The sequence below is a fragment of the Mesoplodon densirostris genome, chromosome 14, assembly GCF_025265405.1.
Source record: "Mesoplodon densirostris isolate mMesDen1 chromosome 14, mMesDen1 primary haplotype, whole genome shotgun sequence".
NCBI lineage: Eukaryota > Metazoa > Chordata > Mammalia > Artiodactyla > Ziphiidae > Mesoplodon > Mesoplodon densirostris.
This window is the reverse complement of record NC_082674.1, coordinates 74,107,413-74,127,794: the sequence shown is the minus strand read 5'-3', so window position 1 is coordinate 74,127,794 and position 20,382 is coordinate 74,107,413. Positions and strand designations below refer to the sequence as shown.

Genomic DNA, 20,382 nt, shown 5'->3' with positions numbered 1-20,382 from the left:
AATGCACATTAGGAGCTGTATAAATGTGTCATGTGCTGGAATATATTTACATACTTGCAAATGTTTCCACTGGATTGATTTTTAGAAGGAGAATGTTGGGTCACAGAGGAAACTTACATTGTAATAGTTATTGCCAAACTGCTTTCCAAAGAGGCGGTACCCATTTCTACTGACATACAATATGTGACTGACAAATTTGATTACTTAAAATGTAAAATTTCTACAACAAACAAAAAACATCATAAACGAAGTTCATGAAAAAAGCAAACAACAAAAGAGTTAATTAAAGAGTTAATGTCAAAGAGTTAATTCCTCTCATATATGAAAATTTCTTACAAATTAAAAAAATGAGCAAAGGCTATAAAAATAAGTATAAATACAAATGGTCAAAATATATATAAACCAACATTTAATCCCATTCAGTAAACAAATCCAAATTAAACAAAAGCAATGTATTATTTTTACCCATCAAATTGGCCAAAATAAATTTAAAGACTAATATATCTCACAGAGCATGGGGACAGGGAACCAAGCTCTCTCGCAGACTGCTGGAAAAAGGGTATTAATGGCTCAACTTCTGCAGAGCGTCTTGCCCAGGTGTGAACATTTAATGTATGTGGCACTCTACCCAGCAATTCCACTTCTGGGAATTGATCCCGCATCAGTAACCAGACAAGTGCACAGCCATTTATTTACAGTAATGTTCAATACAATGCCGAAAAGAATAGCAAACGTGTGGAAACAGTCTCAATTGGTCTGTCAATCAGAAATTAAATAAAGTATGATAAAACCATACAATGGAATGTAATATAGCCATAACAATGATGGTGTGATAACTATTCACTTTACCATGGGAAAATATCCATGATACTAAGAAATATACAGAACAATTCCATTTATATATATGTATACAGCCACAGGAAAAATTTCTTAAGATATACATATTTCAGAATAGCAATAGTAGTTATATCTACATGGAGGAATTACAGGTAATTTTTCAATATACATTTCTGTAATTGTTTTGAACAATATACATGTGTTTACTTTTTATATTAAAGAAGACACAAGAACATTTTCATTAAAAAAAAAAAGACAGGAAACACTGAAAAGTTGGGAATCAGTGGGCCAGAACCAGATGAGGTTATAAATCTTCTCACATACCGAAATTCTATATAATAATTAAGGAAATATTTACTCTAGGGTGCTTTTTCATCATTAAAGAAAACCTCCTCAAGATTTATTCTTTCCCCATATCTTTTGAGGAGACTAAAATATAAGCAATATAATAATTATAATTAACATGATATTTGACTTTTTAAATAATAATGTGGCTGCATCTTGGGAGGACAGAGAAGGGGTAGAGAGAATAAAGAGATGATAAAACCCCAGCCTAAACCTTTCTCAGGTTTCAAAACTCCCAAAGAACATCAATGCAAACCTCCAAATTCAGGTCCTAGAGCCAGAAATGGGGACTCGCTGTTCATAAAGATCTATGAATATATTATTATCCTATTAACAAGATATTACCATTCCTGGATTGTAACTGCACAAGAGAAGTTAAGGCAAACACAAGTTAAACTTATATTTAACTATCAGATGGAATATACTACCTAAGCTTTACTCATCACATTTTATAAAAAAGGTTTATAAAAGCATTATTCAAAATATGGTTTCAACTCTTACAGATTATATGTGGTAAAAAAAAAAAAGAGCAACAATTAAATAATTACCTCTCCTATGAAGACTACTATAACACAGTCCAACTTCTCTTCAGGATACAGATTATCAATAAGGGAATGAAGAGTTTCTATGAGGTAAGATTTAACTTCTCTCTTCACTGTGGGAACTCCCATTACTATTGAAACTGAAACAAAATAATGATAGTAATTATATTAAAAGATTTTGCAAAGACAATGCAGAAAAACACCACTGTTTTACAAGTATTATACCCTCTCAAGTTGATAGAATTGGGGGATCAAATATACTACATCAAAAGAAAGAAAAATAATCAAAAATATGGGGCACACCTATTATACAGTAATTCTTTTCCACATGGCTTCTCCATAAGAAAAGAAACAATGTCAAAGAACTGATAAAGATTAAAGACATTAAACCACACGTTAAAAATGAATGATGGTAAAGTATAAACAACAGATTTTATTATACAACTAAAACTTAGAAACATTAAACACATCTTAAAAATTAAAGTCTCACATGTCATATATAAGATGTCCTAAGGAGGACACTACATCACTTCTGTGGTTTTCTTCCCAAATTCATAACCTCAACCTAACCATGAAGAAATGTCAGACAAATCCAAATTAGGGGGACACTCCCCAAAGATCAGGAAAGACAGAGAAAGGATGAGGAACTGTCCCTGACTGGAGAAGACTAAGGGGACATAACAATTACATGAAATATGGGATCCTGAGTCAGATCCTGGAACAGATTAAATAATAATAATAAAATGACAAACTCTAAGATCTAAGGTTAACAGCATAGCATCAATGTTAATTTCTTGGTTTTGATCATTGTACAATAGCTATACAAGGTGTGAACATTTACGGAAACTGGGGGAGGTATATGGAAACTGTGTACTATTCATGCAACTTTTTTTAAGTCTAAAATTAGTCAGTTCTACTATAATGCTTGTTTTGAAATGCAAATTGTTCCTACATGATTAATACATTAGAGAACAATTTGAGCATGAAGTCAATTTCACATTTGCTTTTATGCAATTTCTCCCCTGGGACAAACACTCACTAGGTGAACACAGAAAATGGCACCCATTTGAACTGAGTTCAGAATACTGAACCAAGCCATGTAGAAATACCCAAAATGCACAGCTGCCTCAGTTCACTGCATGCTGTGAACCACAGCTATCTACACCTGGTGTTACAACTTTCTGCCAGATTTCAGTCAATCCGCTTTGTACCACTTCACAAAAAGCTTCCAAGCTGCAGTCCTTCTGAAGCCCACTTTAACAAGCAAACCTCAAGTCTTTTTCAAGGTAGAATGCCATATTTGTTGTATTTATGCATTTCTCCATCATTTAATACGTGCAAAATTGTGCCACTGCTTTTATTAGCTTATCTTTTATGTGTAACTGACAACGCTTTTGAGTGTTGTGATCCTGACCCCATTTTTCTCCTTTTATTGCACAATTTTGCATAGCACAATAATATTTAGGAACACATGTTATATTAGAGTACTTCACAGTTAGTTTTTAAATGTAATATCTTTAAAAGTCTTAGGGACTTCCCTGGTGGTACAGTGGTTGAGATTCCGTGCTCCCACTGCACGAGGCACGGGTTCAGTCCCTGGTCGGGGAACTAAGATCCCGCATGCCGCGCAGCGTGGCCAAAAAATTTAAAAACTAAAGACATAAAATAAAAAAGTCTTAGTATCCTAAGTGTTACACATCAGTAGAGAAGTATTTTGCAAAAGTTAAAATTAAGTCTTAATTATGTAACAATTTATTGGAGATACTACAAAACACTTAGAGGTCATAGAAGTCTAAAGTTAGAAGGACGTGTAAAGATCATGGATCCATGATTCTACCGCCGTGATTCTGCAGTTCTAAGGTCCAAATAGCTTAAGGGAGTCCCCCAAGTTTCCATACCACATTCCTCTCTTCCATTTTGGGATGAAGAGTTTCCAAGGGCTCAAAAAAAAGATTTGCTATATTTGTTCTGAACATGTGCATTGAACACTTATTAAATGCAAGGCATTATATTAGGTGTTAGGAATATAACAGCACAGATAAGGTCCCTGCCGTCATGGGACCTTTCATACATTCTACAAGAGGGAAAAAGATAAATAATTTTAGAGGGTGATATGTAGTATATGAATTAAAACATGGCAATATTAGAAAGAGTGCACGGGGGGAAGAGGAAGTACCTCTACAGACAGTGCAGTCATGGAAAGACTCTGATATCAACTAAGCTGGTACTTAATGATGAGAAAGAGAAGAGAAAGAAGATGAGGAAACAGCTAGGCGCTGAAGAGAGGATGATCTGAACAGTCAAGCAATAGCAAGAATAGAATGTCTCTAAAGCAGAATCAGCCTAGATTCAGAGGAATTAGTTAGGGATCTGATCACATATACCCTTAAATTTAGTTTTAATTCTGAGGGCAAGAGAAAGCCACTGTAAGGTTGTAAGCAGGGGAGTGACAACATCCAATTTGTAATTTTAAAAGATTACCAAATTTTATGGAGAATAGACATAAAAGTGTTAACAAGTATAAAAGTATTTTTGGAGAGATCAGTTAGGAAGTTACTGCAGTAATTTAAGGAAAAGATGGTGGTTTGAATTAGGATGTTTGAAGTTGGAGATGAGTGAGCAGATCTGGGATCCACTGTGGAGACCCTCACCAGTGGGGCTTATGGCTGGCAGAGATAAGGGAAGGGGAGGGTCGAGGATGACCTGAGTAAGTGGACATGGGATCTTTTACTGAGAATAACACACCTGAGGGGGAAAGGGCTCCCAATCAAGATTTCTGTTTTGACTATGTTACTCTGAGATGCCTAGAGACAAGATGAGTTACCCTGAAAGCAAATTTCCATATACTTTAATCTACCTCAGAATTTTAAAATATTTAGAGTATACATTAAAAGAGTATAAACTATGCTATAAAGCATTTCTATGAAATGTTAACGCATATGAAGTTCAGAAACTTTGTTCACAGAAAAAGCAAAATCCATGCTGACTTTAGCGTATGCAAAGAAAAATGGCATAAAGTAATAATGCAAATTCTCTATTCCCTACCAGTCTTAAGTTGTTCTGTTTCTGTTTTAAGTTTAGATGGCATGTTTAGTGAAGAAGCCACTTCTCCCAAACAGACTGTTTTGGAGCTGAAATTTAAATTCTTTAGTTTAAACCAAGGCACTCAAGGACTCCAAAAGCACTAAAAAGGCAAGTACTAACTTCGGCTAAATCTACAGAATTAGAGTATCCATGCTAGGGGTAATTCACAGAATACCACAAAAAAAGACAGCTTTTCCTGCCTTCTGGGCATGTTGTAAGGTCCCCTTAGGTTGGGGAGCTGGGGGGAGGGGATGTGACTAGTAACAGACAATTGTGTAACTCACTGCTGAACACATGTAACTGCAGTGTGAAATCCTTTCTGCTCAGTAGAGCCACCAGGAACATTCAATACAGCAAATGCTCCATCAGCCTGGATCTCTTGAGTGGTCAGTGATGTACAAGGCTCCCTGCTAACCCTGATGAATGTGTACTTTAGCAGAAATAAATAAATAAATAAACCTTAAATTACTTAAATTCCTGAGATTTGGGGGTTGTTAGTTACCACCTCATAACCCAGCCTGTCCTGTTTGACACAATTATTCTTCTATGGTTTATAATGTAGAAAATGAATGTATTCTAAGGGGTGAGAGTTCAGAAGAAAAAATGTCAGCAACATAAACAATGGGGCCACGTCATCCTTTAAGAAGGAGCAAGGTGGACTGAGGATCCAAACAGAAACAGAGCCCAGGGAGGGGCTGGACAGAGTACTTTGTTTCACTGATTCACTGTCCAATACTTCCTATTCAAGTATTAACTGTGCATCTGTAATACATCTGTTATGTACTAGACAATCTAAAACACAGTCATAAGAAAGGTAAGGCCACTGCCTCATGGAGTTTATAATATGAGAGAGCTATCATCTGTTTTATCAGTTTTATTCAACTTTCTCAGAAAGTTTTCAAATTCTAGTACTTATTTCCTCTAAAATCAAGAAAAATTTAGGAAGAATCTTAATTTGGCATTCCTTATCTTCAATTCCTCAGTCTACCTTCAGTTAAAACTACTTTCCTTTTTAAATATTTATTGCTAGTCAAATATTTCAGCCTATCATGCTTCCTTGTGGCTTTAGTCAATTCTTCCTCATTTCTTCCCTTATGTCCGATGGCAATTATTTTTCTCCTGCTGCTTAGTTGCACCTTCTCTGTCTCTGTCTTCACCTTTCTCTTTCCTGAAATGAACGGCTAGAGAACCTTGAAGGCTAAGTCCTGGGCCCTAGGTGACTTCATCCATCTCTGTATCCTCAACAACTTGTCACTTGCAAACGATGACTCATAACATTAAATCTAATTCAGATGTCTCTTTTGGGTTCCAGATCTATATCCCACTGCCTATCTTCCACGACAATAACTCAAGATCACCTCCTAACTTAACATATCCAAATTGAACTGATGATCCCCTCCTGCAAACCAATTCTGCCAATCATTTCCTGTTGTCCCCATCTCAATGAGAAGCACTCACCATCCGTCCAGTTGCACGATTCAGCAGCCTAGGACTTATCCTTGACCACTCCACTCCCTCTACCTCAGTCCACAAATCCAGTCCCTCTCTCTGTCCTCCCATGCATGTCCCCATGCACTGCAAACAACTCTAAATCCAATTCTTCATCTCTACCATCAGTACACCCTAGTCCAAGCTTATCCTCTCTCAAGTGGATCACTGCAACAGCCTCTCATCAGGTCCTTTCCATCTGTTCTTCTTCGCACATCCTCATTCATCCCATTGCAGCAAATGGGATCCCTGCACAATTGAAATCATATACAGTCATCCTTACTAAGTCCTGCTTAAAACCCTTCATTGGCTTCTTTCTGCTCTTAGGAGAAAAGCCCAAATCCTATAAATGGCCTGCAAAGCCCTGCCTTGACTTGCCCTGACACACCTCTAGCCTCATCTTGTTTCATGCTTCCCCTCAATCTACACGTCAATGACAGTGGCCTTCTTTCACTTTCTAGAATATTCCATGATCCCTTCCATCACAAACCTTTTGTGCTGCTCTTCTCCTTTTCTGAAATACTCTTTTCTCCCATGTGGGAGACAGCATAATGACCCCCCAAAGATGCCAAAACCCTAATTCCTGGAACTTGTGACTATATTACCTTATATGCCAAAATGACTCTGCAGATGTGAGATGCAAGATTCTTGAGATGGAAGACTATCCTGGCTTATCCAAGTGAGCCCAATGTACTCACAAGGGTCCTTAGGAGAGTCAGAGTGAGAGAAGATGTGACAATGAAGCAAGAGGGTCAGAGTCCGAGGGAGATTTGAAGATGTTATGCTCTGAAGATGAAAGAAGGGGCCACAAACTAAAGAATGTAGGTGGCCCCTAGGAGCTGGAAAAGGCAAGGCAATGGACTCTCCCCTAGAGCCTCCAGAAGGAACATGCCCCTGTTGACACACTGATTTTAGGACTTCTGACCTCCAAAACTGTAAGATGATAAGTTTGTATTGTCTCGAGTCACTGGGTTTGTGGTAAGGTGCTACACAGCAGCAACAGGAAACTAATACACCCATCTTTACCAGTAAACTACTTATTCCTCTGATCTCAGGTCAAATGTATTTTTCAAGGCTTCCCTAAACTCCTTAATTAATAGCCCTTCTATTCACTCTCAAATCATCCTTTATATCACTAATGTTGTAACTGTACAATTATTTATATAATTGATTAACTGACTAATGTATTCTCCTTTAGTAGAATGAAGCTCACAAGACTAGGAATCATGTCCAATTTTGTGTAACAAAGCACACAAAAGTGCCCATGGACTTTTTTTTTTTTTTTTTTTTTTTGAAGTACACGGGCCTCTCACTGCTGTGACCTCTCCCGTTGTGGAGCACAGGCTCTGGACGTGCAGGCTCAGTGGCCATGGACCACGGGCCCAGCTGCTCTGCGGCATGTGGGATCCTCCCAGACCAGGGCACGAACCCGTGTTCCCTGCATCGACAGACGGACTGTCAACCACTGCGCCACCAGGGAAGCCCCCCATGGATTTTTTTTTTTTTTAACTTCAGCAAATACTTAAAGAACTACCTGCTGTCCTCTACTAATCAGTAATGCCATTTTCGTAGGTAACCTGTGGAGGGTCTTTTCTCAGCCATCCTGCTCAGAATGGACCCTTCATCTGAAGACATGTGTGTTTCTGCAACTGTAAGAAATTTTCTTCTATTATTCGTTTGATTATTTCTCCCCTTCACTCTGTTCTCTCCTGAAATTCCTATTAGGTAGATGTTAGAATGTTGGTCTATCCCAATTCTTTGTGCCCTTTGTGTTGCATTCTGGAAGAACTACACAGCTCAATCTTTCTGATCACTAATTCGATCTTCAGCTGTGTCTATTCTGCTTATCAGACCATTTATATGGAAAATTAAAATATAATTATTGACATAAAAACACAAAGATTTCTAACTGACCCTTTTATAATAGTCACTTATGAGTTGTCCTTTCTCATCCCTCTGAAAATATTTTATGTTTTCTTTTTATATTATATTCTGTGTGCTCTACAACTCATTGAGTCATTCATGATGTTGGTCTTCTTAAGTGTTTGGGAATCCTAGCTGTATAAGATGGCCCTTTACCCATCTGTAGTTGCTGTGTCTGTTTACTGTAGCCTGCCTCTGTAAATCTGTGGGAGCATCTGGACGTGGTGTGGGTGGGAGTTTTTCGTTCTGGATGTGAGAATTCCAACCTCTCTCCTGAGCGGGTCAGTAGCTGCCTCCAGCACAATTCTCCCTCCTTAGCCTTAGGAAGGCTTAGCTGGTCTGAGTGCTGATCCTTAATCAGCCTCACTGCTGAAGAACACAATGCTTAGCTGAAAACGCTTTTCTCTGATCTAAAAAACTGAAGTTCTTAATATAAAGTACCTAGATAGGTTTTAGGGCTCCACAAAACCCCAGAAATTACATATAAAAGTACTTTTTCTATGTGTATTTTTCTAAGTAGAAGGTTGATAACTTTCCTAAGATAGCCAAAGGGTTCTATTACTCTAAAAATATTTAAGAACCATTGCTGAAAAATTTGTAATGTAACTCTGTGGGTTGTCTGGTTTTTTTCCCCTAAGTTGCCTGTTTTTTCTACCTTTAAAAAACAGTTTCAGCTTAATAAAAATGTTAACCACTGAAAAGCTGGTCGACCAAGATTGTACTATATTTATGATAGATAAAGTCATAAACAAATGGGCTAGAATAAGCATCTTCAAAAAAGAAAGAGAATGTCACATTCATAAAATAAGAAGAGCTGACTATAAAAGAACTTACTAGAGACCTCAGAAGTTTTAAATAACTTTAAAAATACTTCTACTTTCTTTTCATTTGCTTCTTATTCATGAGGAAATAGGCTAAACCAAAAAATGCATGAAATGGCTAAGGCAACTTACCCAAATAGTGATTATTAAAGGAAGAGACACACTATCAACTTCAGAAATAATTAATGATCAATGTTTAAAGAACATAATTTAGAACATACTACATATCTTATTAGTCTTTGTAATCCAGTATGTACCATAAAAATAAATATTCCTTGAATCAATAAAGACATGGAAGAATGAGTTAGTCTGAACATAATTTAAGAAGTATCACCTCCATAGGAAAAGTGTATAATTTTAAATGGTTCATGAAATAGAAAGATGGCAGAACTAAAAAATGACGAATGTGAAAACTTAGAATATCGAAAACCAGTAAGATACCTAAGAATCCTATTGAATCAAATGCAGACTGGATCAGCTTTTCAAAAACATTATCATAAAGATGCATTTCAATACCTAAGAAGTAATGATTTTGTCATTTGTTAAAGACCTAGGAGCAAAATAATATTTTTGTCTCTACATCCTAAAATCAACAAAGAAAAGATTAACAAAGTCAAAGTGGAGAAATAAAAAGTATAAAAGAATCATATAAAAGTCCCACAAGGAAAACTCAAGAAGCTCTGGTGACTCTAACAAGAGGAGAAAAAAATGCCATAGATTATCTTTTAGGTATTTTGGGGAAAAGATGCAAACGAAATTATTTCTATTACTGCATGAAAGGTTAAATATACGTGACTATATACTTATATTTCAGTAAGAAAAGTAGGGGCAGACGTATGAAGAACTTTCTTGACATGATGGTAAGAGCTAGTAATGTTGAAATAAGACACAAGAAAGAAAAGTTATTTCTTTACCTCTCAAATTTTTAAAATAGAAAAGTTTCAAAAGTTTAAACATTGTTTTGCCTGGAGATAGGGCTTGAACTAGATGTCTCATAATCCTTTTCAGCTCTATTACTCTGGTCTTTGGAGAAAAATATCCAACTCCCTTCAACATGGAGTTTAGAATGACTCCTGAGTTACTATGCACAGATCAAGAACTTTTTGTTCTTTAACCTGCCCTTTTTTTTTTAATTAACTTATTTATTTTTAACATCTTTATTGGACTATAATTGCTTTACAATGCTGTGCTAGTTTCTGCTGTATAACAAAGTGAATCAACTATATGTGTACATATATCCCCATATCCCTTCCCTCTTGGGTCTCCCTCCCACCCTCCCTATCCCACTCCTCTAGGTGGTCACAAAGCACCGAACTAATCTCCCTGCGCTATGCAGCTCCTTCCCACTAGCTATCTATTTGACATTTCGCTGTGTATATATGTCAGTGCTGCTCTCTCACTCATCCCAGCTTACCCTTTCCCCTCCCCGAGTCCTCAAGTCCATATTCTATGACTGCGTCTTTATTTCTCTCTTGCCCCTAGGTTCATCAGAACCGTTTTTTTTTCGTTTTCTGGTTTTTTTTGATTCCATATATATGTGTTAGCATATGGTATTTGCTTTTCTCTTTATGACTTTCTTCACTCTGTATGACAAACTCTAGGTCCATCCACCTCACTACAAATAACTCAATTTCGTTTCTTTTTTTTTTTTTTTTTTTTTTTTTTTTTTGCGGTATGCGGGCCTCTCACTGTTGTGGCCTCCCCCGTTGCGGAGCACAGGCTCCGGACGCGCAGGCTCCGGACGCGCAGGCTCAGCGGCCATGGCTCACGGGCCCAGCCGCTCCGCGGCATATGGGATCCTCCCAGACCGGGGCACGAACCCGTATCCCCTGCATCGGCAGGCGGACTCTCAACCACTTGCGCCACCAGGGAGGCCCCTCGTTTCTTTTTATTGCTGAGTAATGTTCCATTGTATATATGTGCCACACCTTCTTTATCCATTCATCTGTCGATGGACACCTAGGTTGCTTCCATGTCCAGGCTACTGTAAAGAGTGCTGCAATAAACACTGTGGTACATGACTCTTTTTGAATTATGGTTTTCTCAGGGTATATGCCTAATAGTGTGATTGCTGGGTCATATGGTAGTTCCATTTTTAGTTTTTTAAGGAACCTCCATACTGTTCTCCACAGTGGCTGTATCAATTTACATTCCCACCAACAATGCAAGACGGTTCCCTTTTCTCCACACCCTCTTCAGTATTTATTGTTTGTAGTATTTTTGATGATGGCCATTCTGACCAGTGTGAGGTGATATCTCATTGTGGTTTTGATATGTTTTTCTCTAATGATTAGTGATGTTGGGCATCTTTACATATGTTTGTTGGCAATCTGCATATCTTCTTTGGAGAAATGTCTATTTAGGTTTTCTGCCAATCTTTTTTTTTTTTTTTTTTTTTTTTTTTTTGCGGTACGTGGGCCTCTCACTGTTCTGGCCTCTCCCGTTGCAGAGCACAGGCTCCGGATGCGCAGGCTCAGCGGCCATGGCTCACGGGCCCAGCCGCTCCGTGGCATGTGGGATCTTCCCGGACCGGGTCACAAACCCGTGTCCCCTGCATGGACAGGCAGGCTCTCAACCACTGTGCCACCAGGGAAGCCCTCTGCCCATCTTTGATTGGATTGTTTTTTTGAGATTGAGCTGCATGAGCTGCTTGTATATTTAGAGATGAATCTTTTGTCAGTTGGTTCATTTGCAAATATTTTCTCCCATTCTGAGGGTTGTCTTTCTGTCTTGTTTATGGTTTCCTTTGCTGTGCAAAAGCTTTTAAGTTTCATTAGGTCTCATTTGTTTTTGTTTTTATTTCCATTCTCTAGAAGGTGGGTCAAAAAGGATCTTGCTGTGATTTATGTCACAAAGTGTTCTGCCTATGTTTTCATCTAACAGTTTTATAGTGTCTGGCCTTACATTTAGGTCTTTAATCCATTTTGAGTTTACTTTTGTTTTTTTCGGTATGCGGGCCTCTCACTGTTGTGGCCTCTCCCGTTGCGGAGCACAGGCCCCGGACGCGCAGGCTCAGCGACCATGGCTCACGGGCCCAGCCGCTCCGCAGCATGTGGGATCTTCCCGAACCGGGGCACAAACCCGTGTCCCCTGCATCGGCAAGCAGACTCTCAACCACTGAGCCACCAGGGAAGCCTTGAGTTTATTTTTGTGTATGGTATTAGGAAGTGTTCTAATTTCATTCTTTTACATGCAACTGTCCAGTTTTCCCAGCACCACTTACTGAAGAGGTTGTTTTTTCACCATCATATTCTCTTGCATCCTTTATCAAAGATAAGGTGACCATATGTGCATGGGTTTATCTCTGGGCTTTCTATCCTATTCCATTGATCTATATTTCTGTTTTTGTGCCAGTACCATACTGTCTTGATTACTGTAGCTTTGTAGTATAGACTGAAGTCCAGGAGCCTGATTCCCCCAGCTCCGTTTTTCTTTCTCAAGATTGCTTTGGCTATTTGGGGTCTTTTGTGTTTCCATACAAATTGTGAAAATTTTTGTTCTAGTTCTGTGAAAAATGCCATTGGTAGTTTGATAGGGATTGCACTGAATCTGTAGATTGCTTTGGGTAATAGAGTAATTAATAGAGTCATTTTCACAATGCTGATGCTTCCAATCCGAGAACATGGTATATCTCTCCATCTATTTGTATCATCTTTAATTTCTTTCATCAGTGTCTTTTTTTTTTTTTTTTTTTTTGCTGTACGCGGGCCTCTCACTGCTGTGGCCTCTCCCGTTGCGGAGCACAGGCTCCGGACACACAGGCTCCGCGGCCATGGCTCGCGGGCCCAGCCGCTCCGCGGCATGTGGGATCTTCCGGGACCGGGGCACGAACCCGCGTCCCCTGCATCGGCAGGCGGACCCTCAACCACTGCGCCACCAGGGAAGCCCTCATCAGTGTCTTATAGTTTTCTGCATACAGGTCTTTTGTCCCCTTAGGTAGGTTTATTCCTAGGTATTTTATTCTTTTTGTTGCAATGGTAAACGGAATATTTCCTTAATTTATCTTTCAGATTTTTCATCAATCGTGTATAGGAATGCAAGACATTTCTGTGCATTACTTTTGTATCCTGCTACTCTACCAAGTTCACTGATTAGCTCTAGTAGTTTCCTGGTAGCATCTTTAGGATTCTCTATGTATAGTCTCATGTCATCTGCAAACAGTGACAGTTTTACTTCTTCTTTTCCAATTTGGATGCCTTTAATTTCTTTTTCTTCCCTGATTGCTGTGGCTAAAACTTCCAAAACTATGTTGAAAAACAGTGGTGAGAGTGGGCAACCTTGTCTTGTTCCTGATCTTAGAGGAAATGCTTTCAGTGTTTCACCATTGAGAACGACGTTGGCTGTGGGTTTGTCATATATGGCCTTTATTATGTTGAGGAAAGTTGCCTCTATGCCTACTTTCCGGAGGGTTTTTATCATAAATCGGTGTAGAATTTTGTCAGGAGCTTTTTCTGCATCTATTGAGATGATGATATGGTTTTTATCCTTCAGTTTGTTAATATGGTGTTATCACATTGATTGATTTGCATATATTGAGGAATCCCTGCATTCCTGGGATAAACCCCACTTGATCATGGTGTATGATCCTTTTAGTGTGCTGTTGGATTCTGTTTGCTAGTATTTTGTTGAGGATTTGTGCATCTATGTTCATCAGTGATATTGGCCTGTAGTTTTCTTTTTTGGTGACATCTCTGTATGGTTTTGGTATCAGGGTGATGATGGCCTCATAGAATGAGTTTGGGAGTGTTACCCCCTCTGCTGTATTCTGGAAGAATTTGAGAAGGGTAGGTGTTAGCTCTCCTCTAAATGTTTGATAGAATTCTCCTGTGAAGCCATCTGGTCCTGGGCTTTTGTTTGTTGGAAGATTTTTAATCCCAGTTTTAGTTTCAGTGCTTGTGACTGGCCTCTTTATATTTTCTATTTCTTCCTGGTTCAGTCTCGGAAGGTTGTGCTTTTCTAAGAATTTGTCCATTTCTTCCAGGTTGTCCATTTTATTGGCATAGAGTTGCTTGTAGTAATCTCACATGATCCTTTGTATTTCTGCAGTGTCAGCTGTTACTTCTCCTTTTTCATTTCTTATTCTGTTGGTTTGAGTCTTCTCCCTTTTTTTCTTGATGAGTCTGGCTAATGGTTTATCAATTTTGTTTATCTTCTCAAGGAACCAGCTTTTAGTTGTACTGATCTTTACTACTGTTTCCTTCATTTCTTTTTAATTTATTTCTGATCTGATCTTTATGATTTCTTTCCTTCTGCTAACTTTGGGGTTTTTTTGTTCTTCTTTTCTAATTGCTTTAGGTATAAGGTTAGGTTGTTTATTTGAGATTTTTCTTGTTTCTTGAGGTAGGATAGTATTGCTATAAACTTCCCTCTTAGAACTGCTCTTGTCACATCCCACAGGTTTTCAGTCGTCATGTTTTCATTGTCATTTGTTTCTAGGTATTTTTTGATTTCTTCTTTGATTTCTTCAGTGCTCTCTTCGTTGTTTAGTAGTGTATGGTTTAGCCTCCATGTGTTTGTATATTTTACAGCTTTTTTCCTATAACTGATATGTAGTCTCATAGATCTGTGGTCAGAAATGATACTTGATAACGATTTCAATTTGCTTAAATTTACCAAGGTTTGACTTGTGACCCAAGATATGGTCTATCCTGGAGAATGTTCCGTGAGCACTTGAGAAGAAAGTGTATTCTCTTGTTTTTGGATGGAATGTCCTATAAATATCAATTAAGTCCATCTTGTTTAATGTGTCATTTAAAGCTTATGTTTCCTTATTTATTTTCATTTTGGATGATCTGTCCATTGGTGAAAGTGGGGTGTTAAAGTCCCCTACTATGACTGTGTTCCTGTAGATCTCCTCTTTCATGGCTGTTAGCATTTGCCTTATGTATTGAGTTGCTCCTATGTTGGGTGCATAAATATTTAAAATGGTTATATATTTTTCTTGGATTGATCCCTTGATTATTATTTAGTGTCCTTCTTTGTCTCTTGTAACAATCTTTTTTTTTTTTTTTTTTTTGCGGTATGCGGGCCTCTCACTGTTGTGGCCTCCCCCGTTGCAGAGCACAGGCTCCGGACGCGCAGGCTCCGGACGCGCAGGCTCAGCGGCCATGGCTCACGGGCCCAGCCGCTCCGCGGCATATGGGATCCTCCCAGACCGGGGCACGAACCCGTATCCCCTGCATCGGCAGGCGGACTCTCAACCACTTGCGCCACCAGGGAGGCCCTCTTGTAACAATCTTTAAGTCTATTTTGTCTGATACGAGAATTGCTACTCCAGCTTTCTTTTGATTTCCATTTGCATGGTATCTTTTTCCATCCCCTCACTTTCAGTCTGTAGGTGTCCCTAGGTCTGAAGTGGGTCTCTTGTATACAGCACATATATGGGTCTTGTTTTTGAATCCATTCAGCCAGTCTATGCCTTTTGGTTGGAGCATTTAATCCATTTACATTTAAGATAATTATCGATATGTATGCTCCTACTACCATTTTCTTCATTGTTTTGGGTTTTTTTTGGTAAGTCCTCTTCTTCTCTTGTGTTTCCCACTTAGAGAAGTTCCTTTAGCATTTGTTGTAGAGCTGGTTTGGTGGTGCTGAATTCTCTTAGCTTTTGCTTGTCTGTAAAGGTTTTAATTTCTCCGTCAAAGCTGAATGAGATCCTTGCTGGGTAGAGTAATCTTGGTTGTAGGTTCTTCCCTTTCATCACTTTAAATATGTCCTGCCACTCCCTTCTGGCTTGCAGAGTTTCTGCTGAAAGATCAGCTGTTAACCTTACGGGGATTCCCTTGTATGTTATTTGTTGTTTTTCCCTTGCTTCTTTTAATATTTTTTCTTTGTACTTAATTTTTGATAGTTTGAATAATATGTGTCTCAGCATGTTTGTCTTTGGGTTTATCCTGTATGGGACTCTATGCTTCCTGGACCTGATTGACTATTTCCGTTCCCATGTTAGGGAAGTTTTCGACTATAATCTCCTCAAATATTTTCTCAGACCCTTTCTTTTTCTCTTCTTCTTCTGGGGCCCCTGTAATTCGAATGTTGGTGCATTTAATGTTGTCTCAGAGATCTCTGAGATTGTCCTCAATTCTTTTGATTCTTTTTTCTTTTCTTTTTTTTTTTTTTTTTTTCTTTTTGCGGTATGCGGGCCTCTCACTGTTGTGGCCTCTCCCGTTGCGGAGCACAGGCTCCGGATGCGCAGGCCCAGCAGCCATGGCTCACGGGCCCAGCCGCTCCACGGCATATGGGATCCTCCCAGATCGGGGCACGAACCCGTATCCCCTGCATCGGCAGGCGGACTCTCAACCACTGCGCCACCAGGGAGGCCCTTGATTCTTTTTTCTTTATTCTGCTCCCTGGCAGTTATTTCCACCATTTTATCTTCCAGGTCACTTATCCATTCTTCTGCCTCAGTTATTCTGCTATTGATCCCTTCTAGAGTATTTTTAATTTCAGTTATTGTGTTTATCACTGTTTCTTTGCTCTTTAGTTCTTCTAGATCCTCGTTAAGTGTTTCTTGTATTTTCTCCATTCTGCTTCCGAGATTTTGGGTCATCTTTACTGTCATTACTCTGAATTCTTTTTCAGGTAGGTTGCCTATTTCATCTTCATTTATTTGGTCTTGTAGGTTTTTACCTTGCTCCTTCATCTGTAACATATTTTTTGCCTTTTTTTTTTTTTTTTTTGATGGGTGAGGCTATATTCCTATCTTACTTGTTGTTTGGCCTGAGGTGTCTAGCACCAGAGTTTGCAGGCAGTTGGATAGAGCCAGGTCTTGGTGCTGAGATGAGAACCTCCAGGAGGCCTCACTCTGATTAATATTCCCTGGGGTCTGAGGTTCTCTGTTAGTCCAGCGGTTAGGAACTGGAGCTCCCACCACAGGAACTCTGGCCCAACCTCTGGCCTGGGAACCAAGATCCCGCAAGCTGCATGACATGGGAAAAAAAAAAAAAAGGATAAAAGAAAGAAAGAAAGAAAGAAAGAAAGAAAGCAGCAGTACAATATCAAATAATAAAAAACAAAATAAAATTAGAAAAATAAAAATATATTAGGAAAAATAAAAATATAATTGAAACAACTGAAACAAGGTAAAATAAAACCACAACAGAAAAAAGAAAAAAAGGGGGGTGAACAAGCCAAAAGGAGAGAACAATAACAAAGTATAAGGAATAAAATAAAACTAGAAAAATGAAAGTTAGGAAAAATAAGAATATAAATGAATCAACAAGGTAAAACAGAAGCCCAATCTAAAAGAGGAAAAAGGGGAAAAAAAAGCCTTGGCTATGGGGGCGGAGTTTAGGCAGGGGTGGAACAGGCAGGGGCGGGGTTTAGGGTGGAGGGGAACAAGGCGGGTGGGGGGTGATGTTTGAGCATGGGGCAAGTCCTAGGCTCAAGACACACACAGCCAGAAAAGGCCTTGGGGGTGGGGCCTAGGCAGGGTGATGTTCAAGCATGGGGCAGGGCCTCTGCTTAGGACCTGCATGGAAGGGGAGAGGCAGCTTGTCCAAAGGAGGGCCTCTGGAGTGCGGAGTTCTGGAGTTTGGAGGTAAGGCCCTGACTGAGGATGTGTGGGTGGGGTTTAGGCCCAGCGCATTTCAGGGGGTCTCTGAGTGTAGAGGTGGGGTGTAGGGTCAGGGCTTGGGCTCTGCGCAGCAAGAGGGAGGCTCCAAGGGTGGAGGATTAGGCCCAGAAGCCCAACAGGCTCCCCAGTGCCTAAGTGGACAGGGAAAGCGCTGGCCACATTCCCTTCTGTTCCTCCATGCCCCTCCCCCACCATCTCCCCCAGGGTCTCCCCCATCACCACTGGACCCCCAACCATGGTGGGTCCCGCTGCGTGTAGGAACTCCTCCCCTCTCCCAACCACCCCTCAGGGGTGCCGGACCCAGAGGTCCAGCCTTTATTTTTGCTCCCCTTCCCTCCCTCCCACTCCCTCAGGGCCCGCGTGGCTGGAGGGGGCCTTGGTGGGCAGAGGACCAGTCCTGGGATCTCAGCAGGCTCCCATGGGCCCAAGTGGGCAGGGGAAACCTGGCCACACTCCCTTTTGAGCCTCTGCTCTCCCAGGGGTTCCCCAATTTCCCGCTTTGGCATGGGATCCCTTCCCCTCCCCCAGCCGCCCCTCAGGGACGCCAGTCCCGTCCCGCCTCCACTTCTCCCCCTTCACTCCCCCCATGCCCCACGTCCCACCCCATCACTGGGGGTCCCTCCCGCCCCTTAGTTGTCTGTGATCCCCCACTGGTGCCTGGTAGGTGCCCTAGTTGTGCAGAGACGCAAATTCTGCATCCTCCTAGTCCGCCATCTTGACTCCCGACCTGCCTGACTTCTAATGGTCAACATAATACTCCAAGACATAATTAAGACCAGCAGTGCAAATACAATAGGAAACAAAACAAACATACCTCCTGTTCTTCCATTACCAATCTGCACAACAGGTTGAAGGCTTCTTTCATTTTGTAATAAATGAGGCAAATGATAATAAATACTTGGCACTTGAAGAGATTTTTTGCTTGTTAACTCCCTCAAGAGCTTCAGGGTACCATCTGAAATACAGATGTATAATCAATCCACGGTAATACCTTACTTACAGAAGTTGCTGATGTTACAAAGATAGTGGTAAAAATTTATGAGAACTAAAAGAATTTTCTATCCTAATTTCATACTTTGGTCAATGAGATTTCTATGGACACTTAGGCAACCAGAGTCTCACAGAGTCATGATGATGAGAACAGTCTGAATGAAGCTAAAAAGGTCAGTCAGAGTATCATGAGAAGATAGAATGTGAACCACTCACCTTTATAATGTGTCAGAACTCAAGCCCTGGGGGACAGACTGTAAACACGCTATCCATTCATGAAAATGTAATAATAATGAGTACAACAACCACCAGTAACTTTCATTTTTTATGCTATTACATTTGACCAAAATTTCACATGGAAGATTTTTTTTTAGTTCAAGTACACTAATTTAAACAGCACAAGTTGAGAATGTTTGGTACAGTTCATAACTTTCAAATCATTTTTCAGTTTTTATGAGAGGAACCAATGAATCATTTAATATAATAGAAAATAAAACCTTGACAGGATAATCAACATTGTTTTAAAATTCCATTGAACTAGAACTTAACCTTTTAAATAAGGAAGTTAGCAGTATGGACTTGCAGTCTCAATAACAATTTTATACAGAGCAATATGAAAATTTCCTTAAAATATTCTGAATATTCAGAACCAAAAGTTCACAGAAGAAATGAAACTGGCTATCACACATGAAATTAAAGTTTAACCTCATGTAAAAGCAACAACTACAAATTACAAGACAACAATATCTACCCATCAAATTAAGTTAGCAGATTAAACAGTAATATTAAATTGTGGTGATAATGTGATAAATGTTTCAGCTATTAAGAACAGCATCAAAACCCTTAAAACATTCCTGCCCTATTATTCAGTAATTTCCCTTTTAGGAATTTAACTTCTATGCAATCAATAAATATTTAGTGAATTATCGGTTTTGTTCCAGCCACCGTGGCATATGTTTGGAAATCAACAGTCATCAAAACACAGATTCCGTTTTTAAGAAAGTCATAATCTAATGAAAATAACTTAAGGCCTACCATAAAAGTAATTGATTTATATACAGAGATGTTCTTCACAGAGTTATAAATTGGGGGACAAAAACAACCCAGAAAAATCCTATTTGCCTATTTGTAGAAAAATATTTAATATAGTATGTGATTAGCTGATATATATGTCATCAAAAATGGTATTTTAAAAGAATATTCAATGCCATAGTAAAATGCTAATAGCATAATTTCAAGAGCAAAAATAAGGCCATAAAACACACAATTATAATTCTGAAGAAAAATATGCATGGAAAAAAGACAGAAGAAAACAAAGAATGTTAACCATTCCACAATTTTAAATGTTACTGTGCCATAATACAAATTTTATAATCAGGAGGGGAAGAAAGGGGTATGAATCTCTAAAAATAAGCTAAGGTAGTGAATCTCAAGATGAGAGGAATTAATGGTGAAAGATTATAACAGATAATGCTAAATGAAAAAGTATATTATTCTTGGAAGATTATGTAGATTTGGAGTCAACTGATTATATACATGTATCAATTTAGTTATTAGAATAAGAATAGGAAAGAAACAGAAGATGGTTGATATTCATTTCACTCAGACCAGAATTTCTCAGAGAGGGAACAAGTCAGGTACCCCCAAAAGTACCCATTATAAAACTATATCTTTTTATTTCTTGTAAGTCATATCTGAGAGTAGTAATTGCTTCAAATAGCTCAAAGGTTCCCCAGAGTCCATCTGAAGTCCACATAAGTCACAACAGAAACATGCA

The 20,382-nt window shown here is 39.2% G+C and overlaps 1 protein-coding gene across 3 annotated transcripts in view; it reads right to left on the bottom strand.

Annotated features, from left to right (window-relative positions):
- The window catches only part of MGAT4A (alpha-1,3-mannosyl-glycoprotein 4-beta-N-acetylglucosaminyltransferase A), a 116,850-nt gene that overhangs the window by 49,111 nt on the left and 47,357 nt on the right, over window positions 1-20,382 (bottom strand). For all 3 annotated transcript variants that reach the window (XM_060116693.1, XM_060116692.1, XM_060116694.1), the window contains exons 4-5: window positions 18,430-18,570; window positions 1,731-1,864 (exon numbers count right to left, since the gene is read on the bottom strand). In XM_060116693.1, coding sequence (XP_059972676.1) covers window positions 1,731-1,864; window positions 18,430-18,570 — 275 coding nt within the window. The remainder of the gene's footprint in view (window positions 1-1,730; window positions 1,865-18,429; window positions 18,571-20,382) is intronic.